Below are 23805 nucleotides of genomic sequence, written 5' to 3'. Positions count from 1 at the left end.
GATGTGACAAACTGTGGCCCTTTTCGTTGCTTGAGAAATAACTATGGCGGAGTTCACTAGTATGCCTTGTGCCCTGTTGGGGTAGCCAAAAGCAAAAGAATTTACTTGGGAAATCTCAGCTGTGTTCTGGTGAAGTGATAAGCAGGGCTGGCAAGGCTGCAAGGCTGCAGAATTACAGGCTGCCCTCGATGCTTTGTGGCCTGTGGGAATTTAGACCTAGGCAATAAACATAGATAGCAGCCTTTGTGGGAAAGTGGGGCACTGTGCAGAGACTGAGCAAGCTGCGGATTTAGCAGGTTGGTTTACTTATCACCGCTGAACACAACAGAGAAGGAGGCTGCTATACTTCCGACTTCAATCTCTTAAGAAGGCAGCAGAATTTGCCTCTTTAAAATAATCCCAAGACAAAGTGAGTCGATTGTAGAATACAGGGGGCTCCTTGAAGAGTGAGTAAGGACTAGGTATTAGCTTCCACAGAGGCTTGAGTCAAGATTTAAATTAAGATGTTTTGCTCATCATTAGTCATAGGCTTGGGGTTGTTGTTTTTTTAGCTTTTCATTTTAAAAATAGTGTTTTTTGTTGTGATTGTTTGGGGGGGCAAGATAGAGATAAACAGAAGTAAGAAAAGGGTGGGGAACTCAAAGGAGACAGTAAGATTCTGAAGTTGAAGGAAGAAGAATGTCAGAACTAGAAAAAGGACTATTGTTCCTGGTTTTTTGACACTCCAGGTAGTTACCAGTGAGCTCAAACTGTGATACAATATGTCAAACTCCCTAAAATCTGGATCAAGTAAAATAAAATTACAATCTATAGTGCTTAATATTAATTTTAAGTTAAAAAAATACTAATATTCAAAGCTTCTTAACATTAGCTTCACTAAAAAATCAATTTCACTAAAAAAATGAAATTAAATATTCAAAACTTATTTAAATTAACTTATTAAGCAAAAGAAAGTACAATATTTAAATTTTCAGAAAACTTATTTTTGTACTTTTTTTATTAAAAAATTTTAAGCATGAAGCATCTTTTTCTTTAATGAGGGAGTTTTTTTATATATATTTTATTTATTTATTTTTAGAGAGGGAAGGGAGAGAGAGAGAGAGAGAGAGAGAGAGAGAGAAAGCATCAATGTGTGGTTGCTGGGGGGTTATGGCCTGCAACCCAGGAATGTACCCTGGTTGGGAATCGAACCTGGGACACTTTGGTTCCCAGCCCGCGCTCAATCCACTGAGCTACGCCAGCCAGGGCTTATTTTTGTACTTTTTAGAAGGCTTTTAAATATTGTAAGTAAAAGTCAACCCAAAAAGAAATATACCAGGTAGTATTGGGGCCAAGAAGGACGTAAAAGATGGAAAGATGCTGTTAGCAGGGGAGTGTCTTTTAAAAAACAAATTCAAAAATAGTTGTGTCACAACCCTGCAGAGGCTGAGTATCACTGAACTTGTACATCCGAGTTCAATTCAGAAAAATCTGCCACTTGCCATGAAAGAGACCAAGCACTGCGGGTGCCCAATACTCCCTTGTTGGCAATTTGTGAGGAATGTTACAGGCATTGATTTGATGGCAGTTTTCCCTGCTGACAGTCAGTATGCAACCTTTCTGTACATTTTCAGTCCAAAGAGATCACAAATTACTTAGTCACAACATGAAAGGAAACTATGCGTTTTAGTAGCTAAGGCCCATTTGCAATAAATACTTTGCACCATGTAATGGGTGCTTAATATGCTCATAAAGCCAACAGTGCCTGGATTTAGGATGGTTGTTGCCCTTCTGTATTTCTCAGATAAACTCTTTGTTTTCAGAGTTTGATTGCAAAATAAAATATAAGCAATAGCATATTTGAAAAAGTCGCATTCAGGGCCAGTGTTAAATTCTGGTTTTTTGATGACCAGCCCTAAAATGCCAATAACTATATCAAATGACCAAGAGGAAATACTGTGCTAAGGGTTTTGCATGAAGTCAATAAACTGTCCAGTTTTTTTAATTGGCTCTCTATAACATAAAATGGCTGTGCTTAAATTAAGCAGATTTAAGCAAAACTTCTTGATTTTATGTTATCTAACTACAATATCAAATAAAAATTTAAAAATATATGGCCTCATTTAGAAGGAAAAGTATCTTAGAAAAAGCTTGTAAAGCAGGCATTTCCTTAGCTGACAATAGGTCTATAATATGATAAACATTATAGATTTTAAATTCAAGAAACTAAACATTCTCAGTGTGATGCCGGTCACATAAGGCCAGCCCCAGCCAAATGCCAAAATGACAGTACATTTAGAATGGAAAATTTTAAGACCACGTGTGTCAAGCAGTATTAACCTGACAAAATTCCAGAATAGGAAAGAATTTGGATAAACTCTTAGAATTCACCATAATGGGATGTGACTGTGTGTTTCTAGCCAAGACGATACATGACATCTCTGGCAGTAAGAATATATCCTACACAGATGAGTCATTTTGGCAATGATGTAAGCATAGATACATCATGATTTAGAGTGTTTTTAATCAGTGTCACACGTATTAGACAATCCCACTTCTGGCAAACCCCCAGTCCATATGAGTCAGATCAGTTTATTTAGAGCTGAATTCCTTAAAGGTCTACAGTATTATACATGCTCATTGACATTTTTTAGTTACTATAATTTGGAGAGGAGTTCATTGCATCCTTACCCATTATGCATAAAGTACAATAATCGCCTTTATTTTCAAACTATATTGATATCAGGTATGAAGATATTTGAACTGCCACTTGAAAACGTATCACACTCATTTTGACCCACTGTAGAATTTCCTTTAAAGGATGAGGATTTGCACCACTTCCTACAGTGGCATATTATTTAAGAATTGGCATGGGGTTTATACATGCAAGCTCTCCCTACAGGCTTAATATTTCCACAGCTTTGCTGATAAGACACAAATCAGGAAAGGAATGGAATGTTGGAGAATATAGCAGGGAACAGAAGGAAGGTTTTCTTCCTTCTTCATCTGGCAAGTTTGTTGCTTCGTGTATATTCTGATCAGCTGAAAGTGAGGAATTGAAGTTGTGGTGAAAGGTAGTTTGGATATTAGTTTATATTTGGTAATCTAATTTATAAGGGTCACTTTGCATTTATCAAGATACAAGAGTCTCGAAGCGTGGATACAACAAAAAATATTCTTAAGGAAAAATATTCTTCAGCTCCTTTCAAATGTTTGGGATTTTGAGAAGGTCAAATGCCAGATCCTTTTCCTTCTGAATTATCTAGCCAGGCCACTCATATTCAAAAATGGGAAAGGAAGAAAGTATGTGATTAAGCATGAGGAGAAAAGTAATAGCAGGGGTGTTTGGCTTCTTTCAGATATATACTCTAAGATTATCCATATTTAAGATCAGGTTTGGTTCTCCAAGAATTTGTTCTCATTTGATGCCACCTAGAATACGATGTATTATATGGAGCTCAGGCTTGTAAAGGGGTAAAAGTTCTTGTGCAATAAATGGGTCTAAATGAGAAATTGCAGCTCAGTTATTTTTGCTCTTCAACTTAAGCAAACCTGAAAGGTTTTGTTTTCCTGATGAGTATTCTGGTATATTTTTAAACTCATGAGAAACATGGCGGGGGGCAGGTAGTGGGATCAGCCAGATAATAATAAAATCCAAACCTTATGAAATTGCCAATATTCGACCATTTTTGACCTACAAAATTGATACCAATATCTGGCCGCTTTTGAACTACAAAAGCAGTACATTCTTATGGTTCAACCTAATACATTTTGTAGAAGTCCATTGTTTGCAACAATATGCCAATCTACATCAGGGGTATCAAACTCATTTTCACCGTGGACCACATCAGCCTCCGTTGTCCTTAAAGGGCTGAAATAATTTTAGGACTGTATAAATGTAACTACTCCTTAACAGTTAAGGAGTTGAAATTACAATGGGAGTTGAAATTAGATTCTACATGAAGAATTAGAAGTGTATTAGAGAGCTGTAGAAATACTCCGCTTAGATATAAACCTCAAAGAGGTTCAGTGGATTCTAAGGAAAAAACTGGTTTAGAGGGGCTTTGTTGTCCCCATGGTTTGTTTACATCTGATTTAAAATAAGTAATTCCATACAATATTTTCACATTTTTTTCCTTGAAAATCCTATTTGTGATGCTCTGTGGTCATTGTGGGACTAATTTACAAGATTGTTTACTCTAGTTTTGCAGATAGTTCTCATCCTCTTATTGTTATGCTCCACCAAAACAGATACTACAGTAAGGGGCGGGTGGGGAGCAATAGGTTTGGGGAGATGGAACAAAATACATTTTATTCTATTCTTAACCATAAAGGAAGCCAAGAACGGGACTAGGGTTGCAGGTCTAGAAAGCCAGAGCTCAGTTAGGTAGAGAAATGCTGGAGCACCTCCTTTTTGACCCAGGCCTCCTTGAGTACACTCTGGGTGGACTAGCCACCTACTTTAGGCAGTGGGGGAGTGACAGATTCCACGAAGGTCAGGCAGCAGGAAACAGCATCAGGGCACCGAGCTAGTAAAAATCAAACCATGAGGAGAAACACCTAGTACGGTGTTGAATTTGGAGTAACATCTCAGAAAGTAAATGCTGGGTCATGTAGTCTTGACCAGATGGGTCTACAGGAGTTCACAGCACAAGTAGATTCACAGTCATTGTTAAGGAAACCCTGTATTTCACCTAGGCTACCTCAGCCAAGAACCAAAAGGTAGACTGAACTAAAGAAAGGGTAGATTCCAGCCCATTTTCTGCATTGATTGGTGTAGCAGCACTAGCATTTCTTTTCCTTACCAGTACAATAAATTTCACATCAGCCTGCTGTTCATTGTGGGTATGGATGTGTATAATCTGGGTGCATAATATATATTATCACATAAGCTATTTTATATATCATATGAAATATTATATATTATGCAATAAATTTGTGTTATATATAGATATATTTTATGTGTTTTTATAACATTTTATAGTATGATTTAAATGTTTGAATATAAATAGTATCTATTATGTAGTATATATTCTCACATTTATATGTAAATATATAAAATATATTTGAATGGGATAATCCATATATACATATATTTATATATTTCATATGCCTTCCATATGAAAAGATATTATACAATGAGCATAGCATATATTATGGGCCACATTTGTACACACCTAATTTTATATAGTGCTGCACACACACACAGTATCTAAATATGTTCTCTTTAAACAAGGAAGAGCTATTAGCAAATTCATTTCTTGAACTCTTATTTGCAGCTCATTAGTAAAGGGAAATGATTTCTCAGATTAAAACCCAATACTGTGACTAGAATTACCAAAATATGACAAGACTCTGGCAGAGAGAATAAGATGTGTGTGTTTGTCCTGATGTGAACATCCATCTTAACTTAAGCGGAGTACACCTTTACTCCACTCTGAACTGTGAGACAAAACAGGCTGTGATAAACCAAACAAGTCAGCACAGAAAGTAAATGTTTATAACTGGCAAAGTGTAAATGTAACCCAATTAATGAACTTCCCCCTGAAAATAGATGTTACTCAACCCAAAGATATCTACACTTTAAATGTCTTCTCCAAATAAACAAAAATCATACATTTATGTGGATGTCAGTCAAAGGAAAGCATTTTATAAACACAAGCTACTCAGTAAGGCTTGTGGAAGAATAAAATACGTTTTAAGCAGATTTTGCTCATGTAGTCGTTACACCCAATGGATTATCTGGAAGAATATAGTAATTTTCTTTCCATATATGAAATTTGGCACTGCCCAGGCTTCACTGTCACTTGATACTGTTTTCGCCTTGAAACTGAAGGATTGTCCATCAGCAAGCCATCCCATTTCACCTGCTCATCCTGTCAATCAGCAAGCCATCCCATTTCACCTACTCAACCTGCCAGCTACCCCTTAATTTCAGGAAGTCAGGGTGAGAAAACCCAACCAGTGTGGAAAGGATTAAAAAGGGTGGAGTGCCTAGGGGCACCAGCCTCTGGGCCTAAAGAAAAATCTGCCTTACAACATCCAGATGTCCAAAATAGATCAAATTGCCTGTGGTTGTTCATTGACAAAAAATACTCAAGTCACTCACACTGCCTCTGATAGCAAAACCATTAAATACATTTAACGTATGATTCACTTTCTGAACAACTTTCCAGCTGTATACCTACTGGTAAAGTTAAGTTAACTCTCAAGTATTTGTTAGCAAATTCCTTTCGTTAGTGGATTATAAACAAGCCTGAAGGCTTTGCTCAGGCCCAGGCCCAGGCCCAGGAAAGGGTCTGGACAAGAGTGAGATTTAATCTGTGAGTGTTCCTGAGACTCACCCTAAATGGCTGGAGGATTAGCCAGCTGAAATTGTTCCACCATTAGTGTCATTTATCATCTGTGCCGCTTTTTCTCCTCATTGGCTCCAAAGTCTGAAAGTTAACTGTACATAAAGATATAAAATTCTCTGGAAAAGAGGAAAAATTATTAGCCTCAATCCTTCAATATTTGAGTTTACTAGATGACAATCCCAAAGTCCACTGCTAATAAAATTTAAATTGCACTCCCGGTACAAATTGTGTCCAAACATCTGTGAAGAGCTCTGCTATCCCCCAGGGCCTGGCTAACGGCCCGCGTGGCCTTTAAAGCATTCACTCATGAATAATCAAAACTTGGACCCGAACGAGCACGTGCACGCGAGCGCGCGCGCGTGTGTGTGTTTGTGTGTGTGTGTGTGTGTGTGTGTGTGTGGGCACGAGAGCGTTGACAAGCACTGATATGCACGTAATTCTACAGACAGGCAGTCAGAAATCAAAATAGAAACAAATATTTTGAATGTGCTTTTAGAAGACAAGTGAATACTTTAAAAGCTTCTTTATCTTCAGAATTTGATAGTATCAGTATGTGTTGTTTAACAGTTCCCTTTGGCAACTAACTGTACGGCCTTAAGTGCTGTGACTGTAAGAGGGAATGGCCTGGGATAGTGGTCTGTTCCTGGCATGCTCACTATGATACAGTCTTTTACCTCCGGATCTTGAGGTATGGATCTGCCCCTCCAGTGATGAGCCCTGGTTCCCATTACCACCGCAGGGTCTGTGGTCAGCAGGGGCTAGATCTGTTTGGAAGTTCCTGTTTAGGTAGCTTCCGACATGACTGTAGCTCCCAGGGAGCCCTCGTAAACACTGGAGATGGAAAATGATGCTTTGTGCCAATGACATAGGCCCCTTGGTCAGACTTAATAGGGAAGGTTATAGAGCTCCAACTTCATGGAGAAAATTTAATATCTAGAATTCAAAACAGACGGCAGTATTTCTGCTCTTACGGTACCTTTTAAACATGGGGGAAACAATAGCCAAACCTCTGAAAAGTCTCTTCAATCCAAATGTAGTATCTGTTCACCTACACCTGTAAGATATGGCCTGAGAGTCCTGCTTGCTGCTCCCCAGCCGCGCAGTTAAGAGAGTGATGGATAGTGGTGATGCTAAAGAAGGGAGGCAGCTGCCAAGAGAGGGAGGTAGAAAGGAACAGAGCCTACTGAAATCTTTCTTCCCTGCCTTTCCTTAATTTCTACTGGCCCACTTTCTGAAGTGGCTATAAAAGACAAGGCCGAGGCTGGCTGGAGGAAAAGGTAGGAAGGGGTCTGTCTCTGAAATCCACCTACCTATGATTTCCTCTTCAATTCCTCCTCATCTCTACTCGCTGTCCCATTCCCCAGACCTAAGGGAAGTTGTTTCAGTAGATCAGTGTCCCAGCGGGGTTTGCGTGTGAAAGGACACCCTTGAAGGCCAAAACCGAAGAGAATGAGCTATCATGGGCAGAGCAGGCATCCCAGAGTGTAGGGCATTCCTCACGTCCTAAGGGCTCTGGGAATAGTCTCCCCTTGAGTACAGGCCAGGAAGCAGAGGCCCTACAGTTCAGCTCACCTTTTGGGCAATATATCAACCTCTTCAACATAAATAACCAGCTGTGCCCCAGGTCTAGTGCCAGCTAGACCCTCCAGACTGTTAATCCCTGGGAAGCACCTGCAGCTGTGCTGGCACTCGTCCTTCCCTCGACTGACTGAGCTTCAGGAAGGAGGCCCAGTTATGGTGTAGGCAGTTGTCCCTGAAACCCAAAGAGCTCTTCGAAGACAGTGCACAACTCCAGTTCGGGGTTTAAGGTAAAGGTATCTGTTAGGTGTGGCTTGAGAAACAATAATCCTGGCCTATCAGGAAGGGTGGCAGGGGGTGGTGCCCAATGCTAACGAACAACAAAGGCTAAAGGATCAGTAGAACAGATTCCTTTCCAGGGCCTCCTTTTCCAGCCTCTGTGACGGTCTGCATGCACACCCCTGTAGCAATAGGAACAAAGGAAAGGCATAGTTTCCAAAAGTCCCTGAGAATAAAATCTGAATTCTGTCTGGAACTACCCCCAGAACCAAGAGCATATACGAAAAACAGTTAAGATTCAATTAAAAAAAAAGAATACATATTGATCACAGGAAGCATGTTAATTATTGAGTGATTTATTCACCTTGTATTCAGAATGACAGTTTTTCCTTTATGAAAAATGATTTTCACAGCTATAATTATTTTGATTCAGGGTATCTTCTTTATTTCAGAACAATAAAATGGAAAAATGTCAAGTTTTAGAAAATAAAGAGATACAGCTTTAAAAAAAGATTCAATAGAAATAATCAAACTATAGGACAGGGCATTTCAAGTGCAGCAACAGAACTCAATAGGCAAGCAAACAGCCTACTTCTACCTTTCCTTCTGTTTATTTTCATTCCGAACCCTCAAGCCCAACACTTTTCACCTAATAGCTCTGTTAATTCACATTTCTTTTCTCCATTAGCTTCTAAGATTATTCAACAGCAAGGTAAGAAATGGATTCTTACTGTATTTTCCAATCAGGGTCAGATAATGTCATTATAAAACACTACACTAATTTTTAAAAGGACTGTAAAACAGATTTAATTTAAATTCTACTATATGGCTAATTCAGATCCGTCTATATGCATCCTTATTTTCCTAGCATATTTAATGATTCAGCAGTAAAGCCCTGTTTGAAAACTTTCTTGTTTCTAACATGTAAATACTGTAAAAAACACTTCCATTTGCCATTTTCAGTGAAACTCTAAATTATGTTTTGCCCATCAGAACTTATTCTACATGGCTCCAGAGGAAATGGTCAACGCTGTTTCCCCAGGTGTAGATGCCTCGGAGATAGTAATCCTCCTTTTACCTTCATTGTCAAGGGATCAGTTACTTTTAACCAAAGGTCGGTTGGTCCTTCCTGACGACACAGTAGAAACAGACTTAATAGTTCTTGCTCCTGAGCCTAGATGTTAGCTGTCTAAAACATAATTAACAACAGGCTGCCAGTCAACGAGTGCATTTTTTGCTTCATCTATGGGGAGTTGGGGTGCCTCCGATTTAATAGGGGCCACAGTGCTAGTTATCAAATTGACAATTTTGACCTGACCTCTACAAGTAGCTGTGAAATTATGCCTAGTAAATTAAGATAAATGCCAAATCTCTCTGAAGAAACAAGCCTATGTAATAACTATAAAATGGGCATTCGGGTCTGAGGCCAAGATTTCACAATAAGGATATAAATACCAGCCTGCGCACAAAGGAAGACATGCGCTCAGTTATTGTATACACAAGATAACAGTGACTCACTTCACTCAGCATTACGCTTGGCTGGAGATTTTAAATTCCTTTTTAAAAAAACAAGACTATTGTACCACAGGGTAAGGATTTTATTACCCTCAATAATGGGATCGAATATGCCAAGGTATAGAAGCAGAAAATTAGATCTGCTGATCCCAGTGCCGAGACAGGGGTTACTGAAAGCCACGATGGGTCGCTTTGGTGGGCTCTTCAATGTTGCAGGGGCCTGGAAACCCGGGGAGACCCATCGGGGAAGTGTCTGGCTCCAACCAGGAGAGGTGAGAGAAGTCAAGGTAGATCTACTGTCAGGGAGTAGAATGGAGTTACAACATGGGCATTCACAGTCCCTCTGCTATTCCGGTGGTACTGGAATACTACCCCAGGAGGCAAAGGCACTGGGAAGTTAAGAAAAAAGGTTATTGATCTGGCTCTCTCCCTCAGAGGCCATTGCCAAATAGTGCCAAGAAGCCAAAAGAGTCACTGCCTGCTTATTCGTCACCTTTCAATAACAAAAATTGGTCACACAGGTCCCTGAAGACAAAATATAAGCCATCGACCTTCAACCTGAATTTTAATTTTTACCTATCGTAGGGAGAGTTCATGTGACTCCTATCCCTTCTTTCGTTTTTCCTATTCACCCAAACTTGTTTCTACTTTTTTTTTGTTGCTGTCTGTTTCTCAGATTTATTGCTTCCTGCACTGATACTTAGGGAAGGAGAGGGGTTAAAGAGGCTGTGATTTAGGTTCCTGTCAAAGCTCAAATTACAGGGCCTCTTTCTCCCTAAAGCCCTCTGCTTAGCCAGACTTAGATGAGATGATGAGATGTAACTCAGAACCCTCTGCCTGCTGCCTTCCTCTGTGCTGACCTCCAGCCAGACTTGTGGGGATGACAAGCAAACTGATGAGTGACCCGGCATCTTATGTACATAGTTCCACCAACCAAGGGAAACAGATACTCTGCAGACTACACCAACATCCTTAAAATATTGACGTATACAATCCCCAAGAGACATAGGCACAAGTCTACTCAGCTTTCTAGAGGCAAAAGTCTGCCCAGCTTCCTTAAGCCAGGAGGGAACATGAAGATTTTAGCTCCTCTAGCTGCCCTTTGCCTACCCATTAGCATTTATGATTTACCAAAACACGAGCTTCTCTCCCCACAGGAGAAATCACTGGCATTTACCTGTCACCTGTCACACTGGGACTGGTTATATTTCCCTTGACCCGGTAGAGTTACCATGACCAAGTTGCTTCCTCTCTCTAAAGAGATTAGTCTTTTAAACTTTTGATCTGGTCTTTTTCTGTCCCCTCAGGTCATGGATTATATGGGACTTTTGAAATGTTATCCTCCTGGAGGAAAACTAGAGAAGACCAACACGTTAAAGAGAGAACAGCAGCAGTGTACGCAGACTCCATGCTCTCCTTCTCTCTCACCACTGCCATGTACCTGGTCACCTTTGGCATAGGGGCCAGTCCTTTCACGAACATTGAGGCAGCCAGGATTTTCTGCTGCAATTCCTGTATTGCAATCTTCTTCAACTACCTCTATGTACTCTCATTTTACGGTTCCAGCCTGGTATTCACTGGCTACATAGAAAACAATTACCAGCATAGTATCTTCTGTAGAAAAGTCCCAAAGCCTGAGGCATTGCAGGAGAAGCCGGCATGGTACAGGTTTCTCCTGACAGCCAGATTCAGCGAGGACGCAAGTGACGGTGAGGAAGCGAACACTTACGAGAGTCACCTATTGGTATGTTTCCTCAAACGCTATTACTGTGACTGGATAACCAACACCTATGTCAAGCCTTTTGTAGTTCTCTTTTACCTTATTTATATTTCCTTTGCCTTAATGGGCTATCTGCAGGTCAGTGAAGGGTCAGACCTTAGTAACATCGTAGCAACCGCGACACAAACAATTGAGTACACTACTGCCCAGCAAAAGTACTTTAGCAACTACAGTCCAGTGATTGGGTTTTACATATATGAGTCCATAGAGTACTGGAACACTAGTGTCCAAGAAGATGTGCTAGAATACACCAAGGGGTTTGTGCGGATATCCTGGTTTGAGAGCTATTTAAATTACCTTCGCAAACTCAATGTGTCCACTGGCTTGCCTAAGAAAAATTTCACAGACATGTTGAGAAATTCCTTCCTGAAAGCTCCCCAATTTTCGCATTTTCAAGAGGACATCATCTTCTCTAAAAAGTACAATGATGAGGTCGATGTAGTGGCCTCCAGAATGTTTTTGGTGGCCAAGACCATGGAAACGAACAGAGAAGAACTCTATGATCTCCTGGAGACCCTGAGGAGACTTTCTGTCACCTCCAAGGTGAAGTTCATTGTTTTCAACCCATCCTTTGTGTACATGGACCGATATGCCTCCTCTCTGGGAGCCCCCCTGCACAACTCCTGCATCAGTGCTTTGTTCCTGCTCTTCTTCTCGGCATTCCTGGTGGCAGATTCTCTGATTAATGTCTGGCTCACTCTAACGGTTGTGTCCGTGGAGTTTGGAGTGATAGGTTTCATGACATTATGGAAAGTAGAACTAGACTGCATTTCTGTGCTATGCTTAATTTATGGAATTAACTACACAATTGACAACTGTGCTCCACTGTTATCCACATTTGTTCTGGGCAAGGACTTCACAAGAACTAAGTGGGTAAAAAATGCCCTGGAAGTGCACGGGGTAGCAATTTTACAGAGTTACCTCTGCTATATTGTTGGTCTGATTCCTCTCGCAGCTGTGCCTTCAAATCTGACCTGTACACTGTTCAGGTGCTTGTTTTTAATAGCATTTGTCACCTTCTTTCACTGCTTTGCCATTTTACCTGTGATACTGACTTTCCTGCCACCCTCTAAGAAAAAAAGGAAAGAGAAGAAAAATCCTGAAAACCGGGAGGAAATTGAGTGTGTAGAAATGGTGGATATTGATAGTACCCGAGTGGTTGACCAAATTACAACAGTGTGATAGTGTCTGCTTGTTATGTTGTCACCCTAGGTCTTATCAAGAGGAAAGAGATTATGGTAAAGAAGCAAGTTTAAAGTTTTTCTTTCTTTTCTAAGGATAAGAAACAGGCATTGATTGCCAAAAAAAAAAAAGTAAAGGACAAGGGGGGGAAATGGGCATTGCATATTTTCGATCTTTAAGACAAAAGATTGTTATCAGAAAGAATTTACACACACACACACACACACACACACACTAGGAGACTTATAGTCTCTTAAACTAAGATCAAATAGAAGAAAGCGTATTAGCAAGCAGAATCCTATTTTATTCACACTGCAGATGTTGCTGGTATTGCGACAAAAACCTACTGATTGAAAGGTCAGCTGCCAAGGCAGAAATAGCTTTAAGCATTGTTCAAACAATAAGGCTTCCAGAACTTCCGCAGAGCAATAGCTCCAGGCAGGTTCTGTGGTTTGAGGTTTCAGCCACCTCATCTAGCTCCCCAGCTCCCCCAAAGGAGATGCTTATGAGAGTTCTGGCCAGCAAAAGCAAAAGCAAGCTAGAACCTTAGAAGCAGACATATGGTGGAGTGGCCATCACCATGGACTGAACTAGAGTCATCCCTAAATTCACCCAGGTGAGGCAGTTTTGTTGTCTAGAATGAATCTATCCTATCCCCCCATCAATATGCTTTTAACATTTGTATGGTTTGGTTAATATACCTTTAAACCAGTGACAGATCTAGCATTGCAGAGTTGGGCGATTCTATTTTGGAGTATCTTGTTGCTTGTCACCAAATGGATCTGCTTTATTAGTTACAGCTCTTGGCAGGAGGCTCTGAGTACACAAAACCACAGAGCCAAACCCAAATACCTGGCACAATGGAGGAAAAGCAGGTGTCTTCTTGAACCCAGAGACACTATTTCCATTTTAATAAAAAAATGGCCAGCTGGTACAGCTGTTTGTGGTCTGGCCCTACATGCATTTTTTGCGTGGGTGCCCAGAAACAAAATCTGCTCACGCCTAGCTGAGGAAGGAGAAAGGCACACTGCAATGGTTATTTGCTGTAGCTTCCAACTTGTAGTGTCGGTCTGCCTTCGCTATGATACACGCCTTCTCACAGACACAGAGGAAAAAGAGTTCTTTGGTGGGCGCAAACGCTGAAACAGAAACTTGGTTAAAGTGCAGGCAGGGAGATTAAGGGCTGAAAGGGAGATAGATACAATGACAGGAAGATTTACAAATCTATCAAGGACAGCGGTCAAACTTGCCTGCTAAACTGGCTGCACTTTCATCTTCCTGCCTCACCCCATGCCTTTGTTAATGCCCCTCTACTTCATTGCATGGCCCTTCTGCACGTCAATGGGCCTAGACGTTTATACTGTTGACTTGCAGTATCTGCAGGATCTAAACAGAAATGGTTTGATCTGCAGAGGCTATGTATGTTGCCCCAGACCCCTGCATTTCTTTATGTCTATAAAAATGAAGCTAACAGCTGGTCACATTTGAGGCAACTATCTACAGTATTTTCCCCTTTTAGAGATGTAGCTTTTGTAGACATCTATAGCAGTAAGCATTTCCCAAAAGCACCTTACCTTTTTGGACCTTAGCGGATGTACTGTGCAACTTTCCCATCCTCCACAGAGGAGGAAACAGACCTAGGAGGAGAAAGCGATTCATGCAGGGTCACACCACCAGAGGGTTCTATCATTGTAGCATGCCTAAGACAGGGCAGGCCATTTTTAGATTTTCTCATAAGAGGGCTATTACTCCCTTCAAAGTACATTTCCAAGGAAGGAACACAGGACTTTGTTGGCCACAGGGCAGACCTTTTTAAAAAATGTCTGGGTAATTGGGATGTAGATTTGCCATTGTCTTTCCAAACAGCAAAAATGCCCAAATGATTCAGATGTAACCACACCAAGTGCAAACCTGTGCTTTCTGTTTCATATACTGTTGTTCACACAGTTCTAAATACGTGTCCAGTGCATTACACACTTGTTCAATCTCTCCTGCAGACACACTAAGCGATTGTCCCAACATGGTATGTACTCAGCTACAAGATAATGAGCTTTAATCTGAGGACAAGTACAGTTCTCAAAAAAGGGCAAGTTCGCATAATGGATCTGCGATCAATTCTCTCTCCAAGGGGCCTACAACTAGGCTATTATTTATAAAACACAGCTGAAGAGGGGATTGGTTTTATTCTTAAATCATATGTTGCTAAATCATTTTCTGAGCAGTGTGTTCTAAATCAGCCATTGATTTCGTGTCGGCCACATGGAGCACCTCGGGTTAAAGCGACTCCACAAAACTGATGTGACACACACACCAATTAAGTGGATTTCGTTGAGAATTTCATCATTCAATTTGGTCAGCTGGAATGACTTACTGTGGAACTTTGTTTTACGACAGAGAGTAGTTTTCCAACTTGATTGAGTCTCTGTATTCCTTGGGATATTGTATTTTTAAATGAAGGGCATTTTCAACCTTGTCAGCTTCTCTTTTCAACACTTGAAATCAAGGCTTATGAAATTCTGTCTGTGAATGATTTTTTTTACCGGGGGACTCTGCATGCCAAGATTTATTACTTATGATTTATTGTTAGATCACTATTTATTTGTTAATATTGATTATTGATTATTGCTCTGACAGCATTGGTTTAGCCCCAGTTCAGCCCCACCATGGAGAAGACACCTTAGAAGTAACTCACAATCACATCCCTATAAAATTTGTCTTCACTTCATGAACTTTTACTTTTCCAATTGCTGTAAAGAGGGAAGGAATGGTCCTAGCAAACACTTGCAAAAGTTTTGTTTTTCAATTAATTCCAACCAAGACATTCATACTCACTTTACCAAAGAAACTTATTTGGTTGGTTTTGAGTTGGCATTTGGTGTTTGTTTACCAAAGAAAATATTCCATTCATCAAAAACATTTCTCCTGGTCAACTCAAAAGAAAAAAAAAAACTGTGATACTTGGGCTTTCCTGACCATTCACAAGGAAACAAAAAAAAAGTCAGGGTAAGGGCAATATTCTCTCCTTGAGTGAAACTCAGCAGAAGATATAAATTCACAAGAAACTCTGGGTTTACAAGAAGGAAAATGATACTTGAAATGGGGCATCATTGTTTAGTCCTATGTCAGTGGTCCAATAAGCAGCATAAGGGCTCCTCAGGCTAAAAGGACAACATGCGTTCTACAGAAAACAGACAGACCCTCCTGAAACTCCCCCTCCACTGTTCCAGCGCCTAAGTTTCATGCTGGTTTGGTTTAGCATTTTGGGGTTTTCTGGCTTTTGTTTTGCTATGGTTCCGTTTGTGATGTGTGCTTGTGTTTGCTTCTTTTGCTCCTGCCTTTCCTACTACTTTTACCCCTCAACTTTTGTCAAAAGTGAGATAATCTGAACCCAGCCTCTATGGCTGCAGTTCTTTGTGCAATATACTGCTCCAGACAAGACCCTTAACTCTCATTTGAACTCTCATTCGAACTAACCACCACCCAATTGTTCTAAGTGGTATTCTGGGACCCTGACACCACCTTCCTCCACCCCCAGCTTGTCTATCTCCAGAATGGGTGGGCTGGGCAGCCGCCTTGCAGGTTTGGTGAGAAGCAGAACCTATGGACACAAATGGTATCCTCCTCCTAATGGCTTTATTCCCTCGGATCCTATTAAAGTAGTCCTGCAACTTGCAGTAGTGTTTGACGTCTGTGAATGTCTGCTTTCTCATCTGTAAAATGGGGATAATAACAGTCACTATCTTCAAATTCAGCAAATACTTCCCGAGTGCTCAATATCACCCAGATACTCTTCTAGAGACTGGAGACAGCAGTGAACAAATCAGACACAACCGTCTGCTGTCGAGGAGTCTTCATTTGCATGACAATGCAGACTTCCTACAAGTGAGATGAGGCACTAATGACAAGACCTGGCATAGAATTATTTGTAATTTGTCTATACCACAGTGTACAGTCACATAGAAGTGGATTTTTTGCAGATGTGGGCCCAGGATTTGGGCTATATAAAGATGCAATCAGTTGTCCTGGTCATTTTAGGACATTAATATTTGGCTTGATCACCACTTAGTAGGACAACTGTAAAGGGAGCACAAGCCCTGCATGCTGAGTTGGGTTTTTTTTCTTTTTCTTAAGAGTTTATTTATTTTTAGAGAGAGGGGAAGGGAGGGAGAAAGAGAGGGAGAGAAATAGTAATGTGTGGTTGCCTCTCACACATCCCCTACTGGGGACCTGGCCCGAAACCCAGGCATGTGTCCTGACTGGGAATCAAACCAGGGACCCTTTGGTTTGCAGGCTGGCACTCAACCCACTGAGCTACACCAGCCAGGGCTGAGTTGGGTTTTAATCCTTGAAAGATTGGGACACAGGCACTTAGGAATGGGGGCAGGGAGAGGAGGGCACTTACTGTTTAACTACTATGCCTGGCTTGTCTGGAGACATTTGAACAACTCTGGGGTAATTTGCTTTTAAGTTTGTGCTACATAAAAAGCACCAGGTATTTGAAAATAAAGTTCCTGTTTTTAAAAAGCATGGTAAAGTTGCAACACAATGGAAAATATTGAATTAGTACTACTGCAATCTCTGGCAGAGAACTGAGAATTGGCTTTGGCCAGCACATCACAGGGTTCCTCCCTGTGGTGATTAAAACTGCTTATTTCTGTGTCGTGCCAGTCTGGGAGAAAGCAGAGAGGAGAGAGAATAAGCTAAAATCCGTGCGCCGGAATAGACAGCATCAGGATGTCCTCCGCAGCCTGCCTCTCACCTGCCCCGCTTCTGCCTGGGAGATCTGTTTGAAGTCCTCTTTGATATCTATAAAGGTGCCATGCGAGAAAGAGGAAGTTAGGTGACCAGAGAGCTGCGGCCTCTGTACAGATTTTCAAGTTAGATTAAAATTAGCACAGTGAGGATTTGCAGGAACCTACCTGGTGGGGAAGGAAAGCTTTTTTTATTTTTTCAAAATACAAAGAAAACAATGTATACCAAGGAAGCACCCACAGAGGCACCGTGGTGGAAGGAATGCTGTTTCTATGGAATGTGCTGGCCTCCCCGCCCCCACAATGTTGACGCCAGGGAAACCTCCGGCTAGGATTAAGTTTACCCACTTGTTTCTAGCATGAGAAACCTGACACCTGGAGAAATGAAAGTACATGCACATAGCTGGCTGGAAGCAGATATAGGACTGTAACTGAAGTCACCTAGTTCCTAGTCTCAGTCCTTTCTCCATCCTGCCACTTTACTGCCAAATTCTATGTATGTAAAATCTGGGGTCTTAACCTGGGGGCTATGAATGAGTTGGTGGGAGGGTGGGACTCTGAACTCCCCAAAATTAAACTACATGCAAAAATGTGTGAATATGTTCAATACATGCACTTCCCTAAAGAGAGAGTTCGTAGTTGTCATCAGATTTCAAAAGAGGTCTGTGACCCAAAAAGGGTGAAGAACCAGTGTCCTAAACAAATAAAGACCTCATTGGGAGTGTGATCCTGGTGTCCTCATTGTGGCTAATGGGCAGTCAAGAACTTCTCAAAAATCCTTTCTCTAAGGAGACAAAACTGCTTCCAAATATTGGTTTCTTCATGCCCAGCCAAGTGCCTACTTCCCTTCATTTATTTCTCATTCAATCATTTGCTTATTTATTCTGCAAATATTTTCATTGTCCCATTTATGTTCTAGCATGAGCCAAACATGCTCTCCAGGACAGGACTGGGAAAGGACCCCTCTGCACTGTGCTCTTGTTGGCAGAAAGAATATCAGGGTGCTACCACATTCTCGATGTTGGAACAAAGTATATGTAACTTCACAATTATAGTAACCACACCCCTCACACATACATACTTGGTGGGGGGCAGCCAGCAAAGCCAACACGAAGAAGTGGGCCCTGTTAAGGACCCAGGGCAGAGCTGCCTATTTCCAAGTTACTTAAGTATATGCTGCGTGGCAGTAGCGTATCATATCTGTGGAAGGGCTGCTCCCAGGGGAGCCCTATTCTAAGACATCTGCAACAGACAGGCATGCACGCACAGCATCTGACTCTCCAAAAAACAAGGAGACAAGGTGCCTCATTCATCTTGATATTTCTAGTGGGCAAATAGGAAATCATGGCCATGGACATATGGTTATATTTTAGGGCAGGTGTGTCTTAGACACAGATATATAAACAGAAGTCCAGCTCTTCGACTCCTAGCCATAATCGGATACAGTGTATATTGATGGAGGAAGTTGGACAATAAATGACTCCATTTATTCCTGTTGGTTGTGCTTTTTCTGGTGTAACTTTGGGCACAATGGAATGTCCCGGGGTAGTCCTAAGGGCAACACTGGGGGATCACTGCTTGGCCTTCCCTGAAGTCCAGTGGAGGCACTGGCTGCTTACTAGCGCCATTTACATAACCTTCTGCCCAGACATGACAAAGAAAACCTTCAACTGAGATGGAGAAACATTAGTCCCACTATGTAGCATGTGAGTGAAGTTAGAAGACTCTGTTCACTGAGATCTATCAAATGCTTCATTTAATTCCAAAAAAATGGCAAAGGCTTGGCCCATTTCCATTACCCATTCCCTGTTCACCCTTGGAAAGACCCGTATGATTCTGTTTGCAAAACAATGTATTTAATTTCTAGGGTAAACCTTCAACATGTTTGACTCAGACTTTCAGACCTTTACTGTTTAAATTAATATCTTGCCAAAACTGTCCTTGCTCCCTGGCCAGAATCCCCAAGGCAGAACCCACAATGTCTCCCAGGACCACAGGTAACTGTCACAACTGGTAATGACTCACTGGCTCTGCTTCACACACATGCACACATAATACATGTACATTCAATACACCTATAACACATGTACAACACAAATACATAATGTATATACATAACACACACACCCATGCACACTGCCTTTTATAACACACCTGACACATTTAAGGTGTATTTAAAATGCCTTAGCAGGCCCAGCCCTATGGTGCTGTGGGGTCTGACAGGCGAGGGCGTCAGCTATCTGCGGGAAACCATAACAAATATTACCTTCCCTTTCTGTATGTTTCCTGTGAGCATGTCTGAGACCAGCCAACAGCACACTAAAAACAAAGACTGGGGAAGTGAATGTTTCTTGGAATTTACAAGTTGCCAATTAACAGCTTTATAGTGGGAAACTGCATTTGATGGAGTTTTCTAAGACAAAGATGAAAATAGCAAAGGCCAAAACCACAGAGATCTCTCCACAAGGTGTGGAATTGTGGAAATGTATCTAGACTTTTTGCTCTGTGATACAAACAAGGGGAAAGAGGGTAGGAAGGGAGGAAAAAGGACATATTCGATGCTCATTCCATCTTGCCAACCTCCAGTCTTAAGGAGCGGGCATTTTCCATGTAGCCCTAGCAGTAGTTTGACAGGAAAACCAATGTCTTCTATGCACCTCAATGAAAGAAGGGGCCATCCAAGGAAGTCTGGTGACAGGAAACATCAGTTTGGAATAAAAGTCACACAAGTATCAGAACTATCCAAGACCATAAACTTATAGGTCACACACATACACACACACTTAGGGAGTGAACATTAAGAGGAATTGGGGAAAGGAGCGCTGGTGCAGTTCCGAAAATTTAAACGGTGTGACAGGAAAAAAGTAATTAATGGGAAGATGAATGAGCCGAATTTGTGTAAAATGACTGAAAATATGAGCTGAGAATAATGGAGTTGTTCAGGAATCTCTATGAGATAAAGATATAGGGCCCGAGTTTGTACTTTTTTGAACAAAGTAAGAGGATCCCACCTTTTCTACTGAATTCCCTAATTCCTCCCTAGTAACTTGGCAAGAACATACTTAAGTTCCATTCCTTTTGCCTCTGATCCCATAATTCAACCACCCACTCTCAGTACTCTCGGTTGTGTATTCACACTCCAGCTTAGAGGTGTGAGCAGAATTATTGAATGGTAGGCACAAACAAGGAAAGTTTCATCTTGGGTTTAATCATTCCTTGGTCAAATTTCTCTCATTCCTCTAAATATGCAAGTGTTTTAAAGCTATAAAAAACATGTCTAAATAACCAATGCATTTAGGTTTTTTTTAATATCAAAGATGACCTGTGCCAATAATGATTAACAATGAAATAGTCATAACAGTTAAGTGTTCCTTTGGTAGTTCAATTTTAGTGGGTGACAAAAGGAAAGAGTCCAAATACTTAGTGATAGCAGAAACAATCCTCACCCTTAAACATAATATAGTTTTAAATAGCAAAATATGGTCCCTCTCTTATTGTCATGGCTACTGAAAGAAATTCCTGAAATTGCATATTATTTTCTAAAGCTCTGGGCTAACTCAGAATGAATTCTTAAGTTGTATCCATGTTAATTGATCATAAGATCACACTTTGTCACTCAGATTAATCACTAAGGCAGCATTCAGAAATTTTATCTATTTCTCCAAAAGAGATCCCAACATTATGTGTGTTTCCCAGGATTTTAGTTGGGTTTCTTCATACTAGCAAATAGGTAATTCTGGGACTAATAAATTATTTGTAAACTAAGAAAGAATATCTACATCCTAGAGCACATAATTAGTTCAGCTTGGTCAGTTCTCAGACAGGTAAGCACCCCGAGCTTCACAAAGTGTGAGTCACACCACTTTGACTCACGACGGGCAGCATCTGCTCAGGTGGAATTAATCAAAAACTTGCCCAGAAATAATTCCCATAAAGAGTTAAAATGTCTGTTCATCAAGGAGCATTAATAAACTACCATATTTTTGCACTTTCTTCTCCACCCACCCCCGCCAACTTTGGGAGGAATAATGGTTGTTAATGCTGCTGTTGAGTTCTGTTTACATTTACATTGGTGAAATATTACATTTTTTATGTTATTAAATATTTTACCACATTTTTTGCTTCAAAAAATTTTTTCCTATTTACCTCCTCTAAAACCTAGATATGTCTTATGGTCCAGAAAATACGGTATGTTTCTTACCTAAAGTCAAGATATTTTTAAGATGCCTAAGGAAAATCAACATCATACAAAATGACGAGCTGGGGAAGCAATGATGGCCTATATTTTGGACCACTTGAGTTTCTCTGACACCTTACATCATCCCACACCTATGCAAAAACAAAATGGGCCAAGAAAACCAGCCCACTGATGACAGGCAATCCCACGGCTTCACTCCCTCTGACCAGCTTTCACCAGAGGGCAGTGTTTCAGGCGTGAACATAGCATTTACAGACTGCAGAACCCCCAAGCCACTTCAGCACACTCAACCTGGAAAACGGCTCATGTCACACACAGCGAATCTCTAGTTGACTATCCTTTCACATTAAAACCCTATATTTTAATAAAGCATCCCATTTTCAAGCTAGATGTCAAATTCCAACTGTAAAGAAGATTTCAAACTTGTTGCTTGTACTTTTTTGTACAGTTTTCCGATCTTCTGATGGAAACACACACTGAAAAGGGGAATAGCAGTGGGCCAGGGGAATAGCTTCAGTTTTACTTTTTCCCCCTTTTCTTTCTTTTTCACATTCAGATATCTTGATGCTCTTCAACAGCAATTAGCATGTGTTCTTTTTTGTTGTTCTATTTTTTCCAGATGAGCAATCAAAAAAGTTTATATGACTTCATTCCTTACAGAGGGATTTGGGTGTTTGTTTAGCAGCAGATGCCGTTTTATAAAACCTTGCATATGGTGCTTCTTTGGCTTAATGGTCACAGTGCTATACCTCTGTCTCTGAAGAAAGAAAACCCCATGTCCTGGCCTTAGTTTAATATGTAATCACAAACAGGGAGATAAAATTGTAGCTGGAAGCAACCGATGTACCTAATTGCCTGGGTTTAAAGGAAGTGAACAAAAGCCTAAGAAAAATATAGGTTTGGCCTCTCTTTTCTGTAGAATTCTGGTCTTCCACAGGCATTTAGGATTGAGGAGAGAGGAAATGCTAGGTGTGTTAGTGATAGGTCCATAGCTGGATGGAGAGGGAATAGGAAGGCCTGGGAGGGGAGTAACAAAGCAGTCTATATGCAGGTGGTATCCAATCAATTGTTAGGGGTGGGGGGGTGGGTTTTCATTTTTAGCTTATTTCACAAGGCTAACTGAATGGATGCATGGTTGTGACTGTCACAAAGTTTGAATCCAAAATTATATGGCACAGGTACCAAATTACAATATTGATCTCGTAATGTAAAGGACTGGAATGATTTCAGATTTTGTCTCAATAGTTCTGAGCTGGGAATAGCAAAAAAGTTACACTCATACTGCTGTCTGTTAAAGTCCTTATTTAGCCTATTTCCATGGAAACTGAAATCAGATCTCAATCTCTCTCCCCCCCAACTCACACACACACACACACACACACACACACACACACAGGAAAAAACTACAGTTTGGGGGGAGATGTATATACATCCACAAGATAATTTCTGCGTGGACACTCTCTCATCAGTGATCACTCCCAAACAAATGGAAGAAAAGCCAGGTTGACTTCCTTTTTCAGAAATCAAACCAGATGAAAAACCCAGGTCAGAAGAGTAAGCATATCACACAAGGCCTTAGCTACCAATTCCTTGGAGAACTCCATTTCATAACCACATGTTCAATTAATTTAGTTAACTAACCTGGAAATATTTTTATGGTAAGAAGACATCCACAGGAACTAAATTTAGTCCCTTGGATTTTTGCACACTTTGCTTTACTCTCAAACATCGACATTTCCCTAAATAGCCCAGAAAATAAGAGCCAAGAGAAAGGAGAAAATGAATGAGTTCATTTTAATATTTCAACATATACTTAGTTAAGTTTCCATCCTAATGGCAAAATAATATGAGCACATTCCAGATTTATGGGATAGTTAGTAAATGATTTTTATTCCGTCTCCCTTGAAGAGAGACCAACACTCAAGTTTCTGCCTATAAAAAGGGCACTGTTAAAACCTACAGTAAATTTGGAAAGAGAATGGAGACTGCCCCTCTTTATATCCCTGAAATGATGTCATCAGGCAACCTGGATACCTTCTAGAGACATTTTTTGATAGGCGGAAATATTTTACTTTCCAATTCTGTTCCTTTTTTCCATAAGAAAAGATCATTGGAATTCTTTGTAAAGAATTTTGCTTTAAAGTGGATTACAGATGATGATGTTGCATCTTACATTAGGTTCTCGTACTATACTCCTCAGCACAGTTGGTGAGTTTTACAACTCAAGAAGTACTTTAGCTTTTTCTG

At 40.6% G+C, this 23805-nt stretch overlaps 1 protein-coding gene across 1 annotated transcript in view; it reads left to right on the top strand.

Annotated features, from left to right (window-relative positions):
- PTCHD1 (patched domain containing 1) overlaps positions 1–13041 on the top strand; it is a 52274-nt gene extending 39233 nt beyond the window's left edge. The window contains exon 3 of the mRNA XM_045856087.1: positions 10955–13041. Coding sequence (XP_045712043.1) covers positions 10955–12609 — 1655 coding nt within the window. The 3' untranslated portion in view covers positions 12610–13041. The remainder of the gene's footprint in view (positions 1–10954) is intronic.
- Positions 13042–23805: the final 10764 nt, after the last annotated feature.

Source organism: Phyllostomus hastatus, unplaced genomic scaffold (assembly GCF_019186645.2).
Source record: "Phyllostomus hastatus isolate PE091 unplaced genomic scaffold, TTU_PhHast_1.1 phas_scaffold_12, whole genome shotgun sequence".
Taxonomy (NCBI): domain Eukaryota; kingdom Metazoa; phylum Chordata; class Mammalia; order Chiroptera; family Phyllostomidae; genus Phyllostomus; species Phyllostomus hastatus.
The sequence above is the reverse complement of the archived record's forward strand: the minus strand, read 5'-3'. Positions and strand labels throughout refer to the sequence as shown.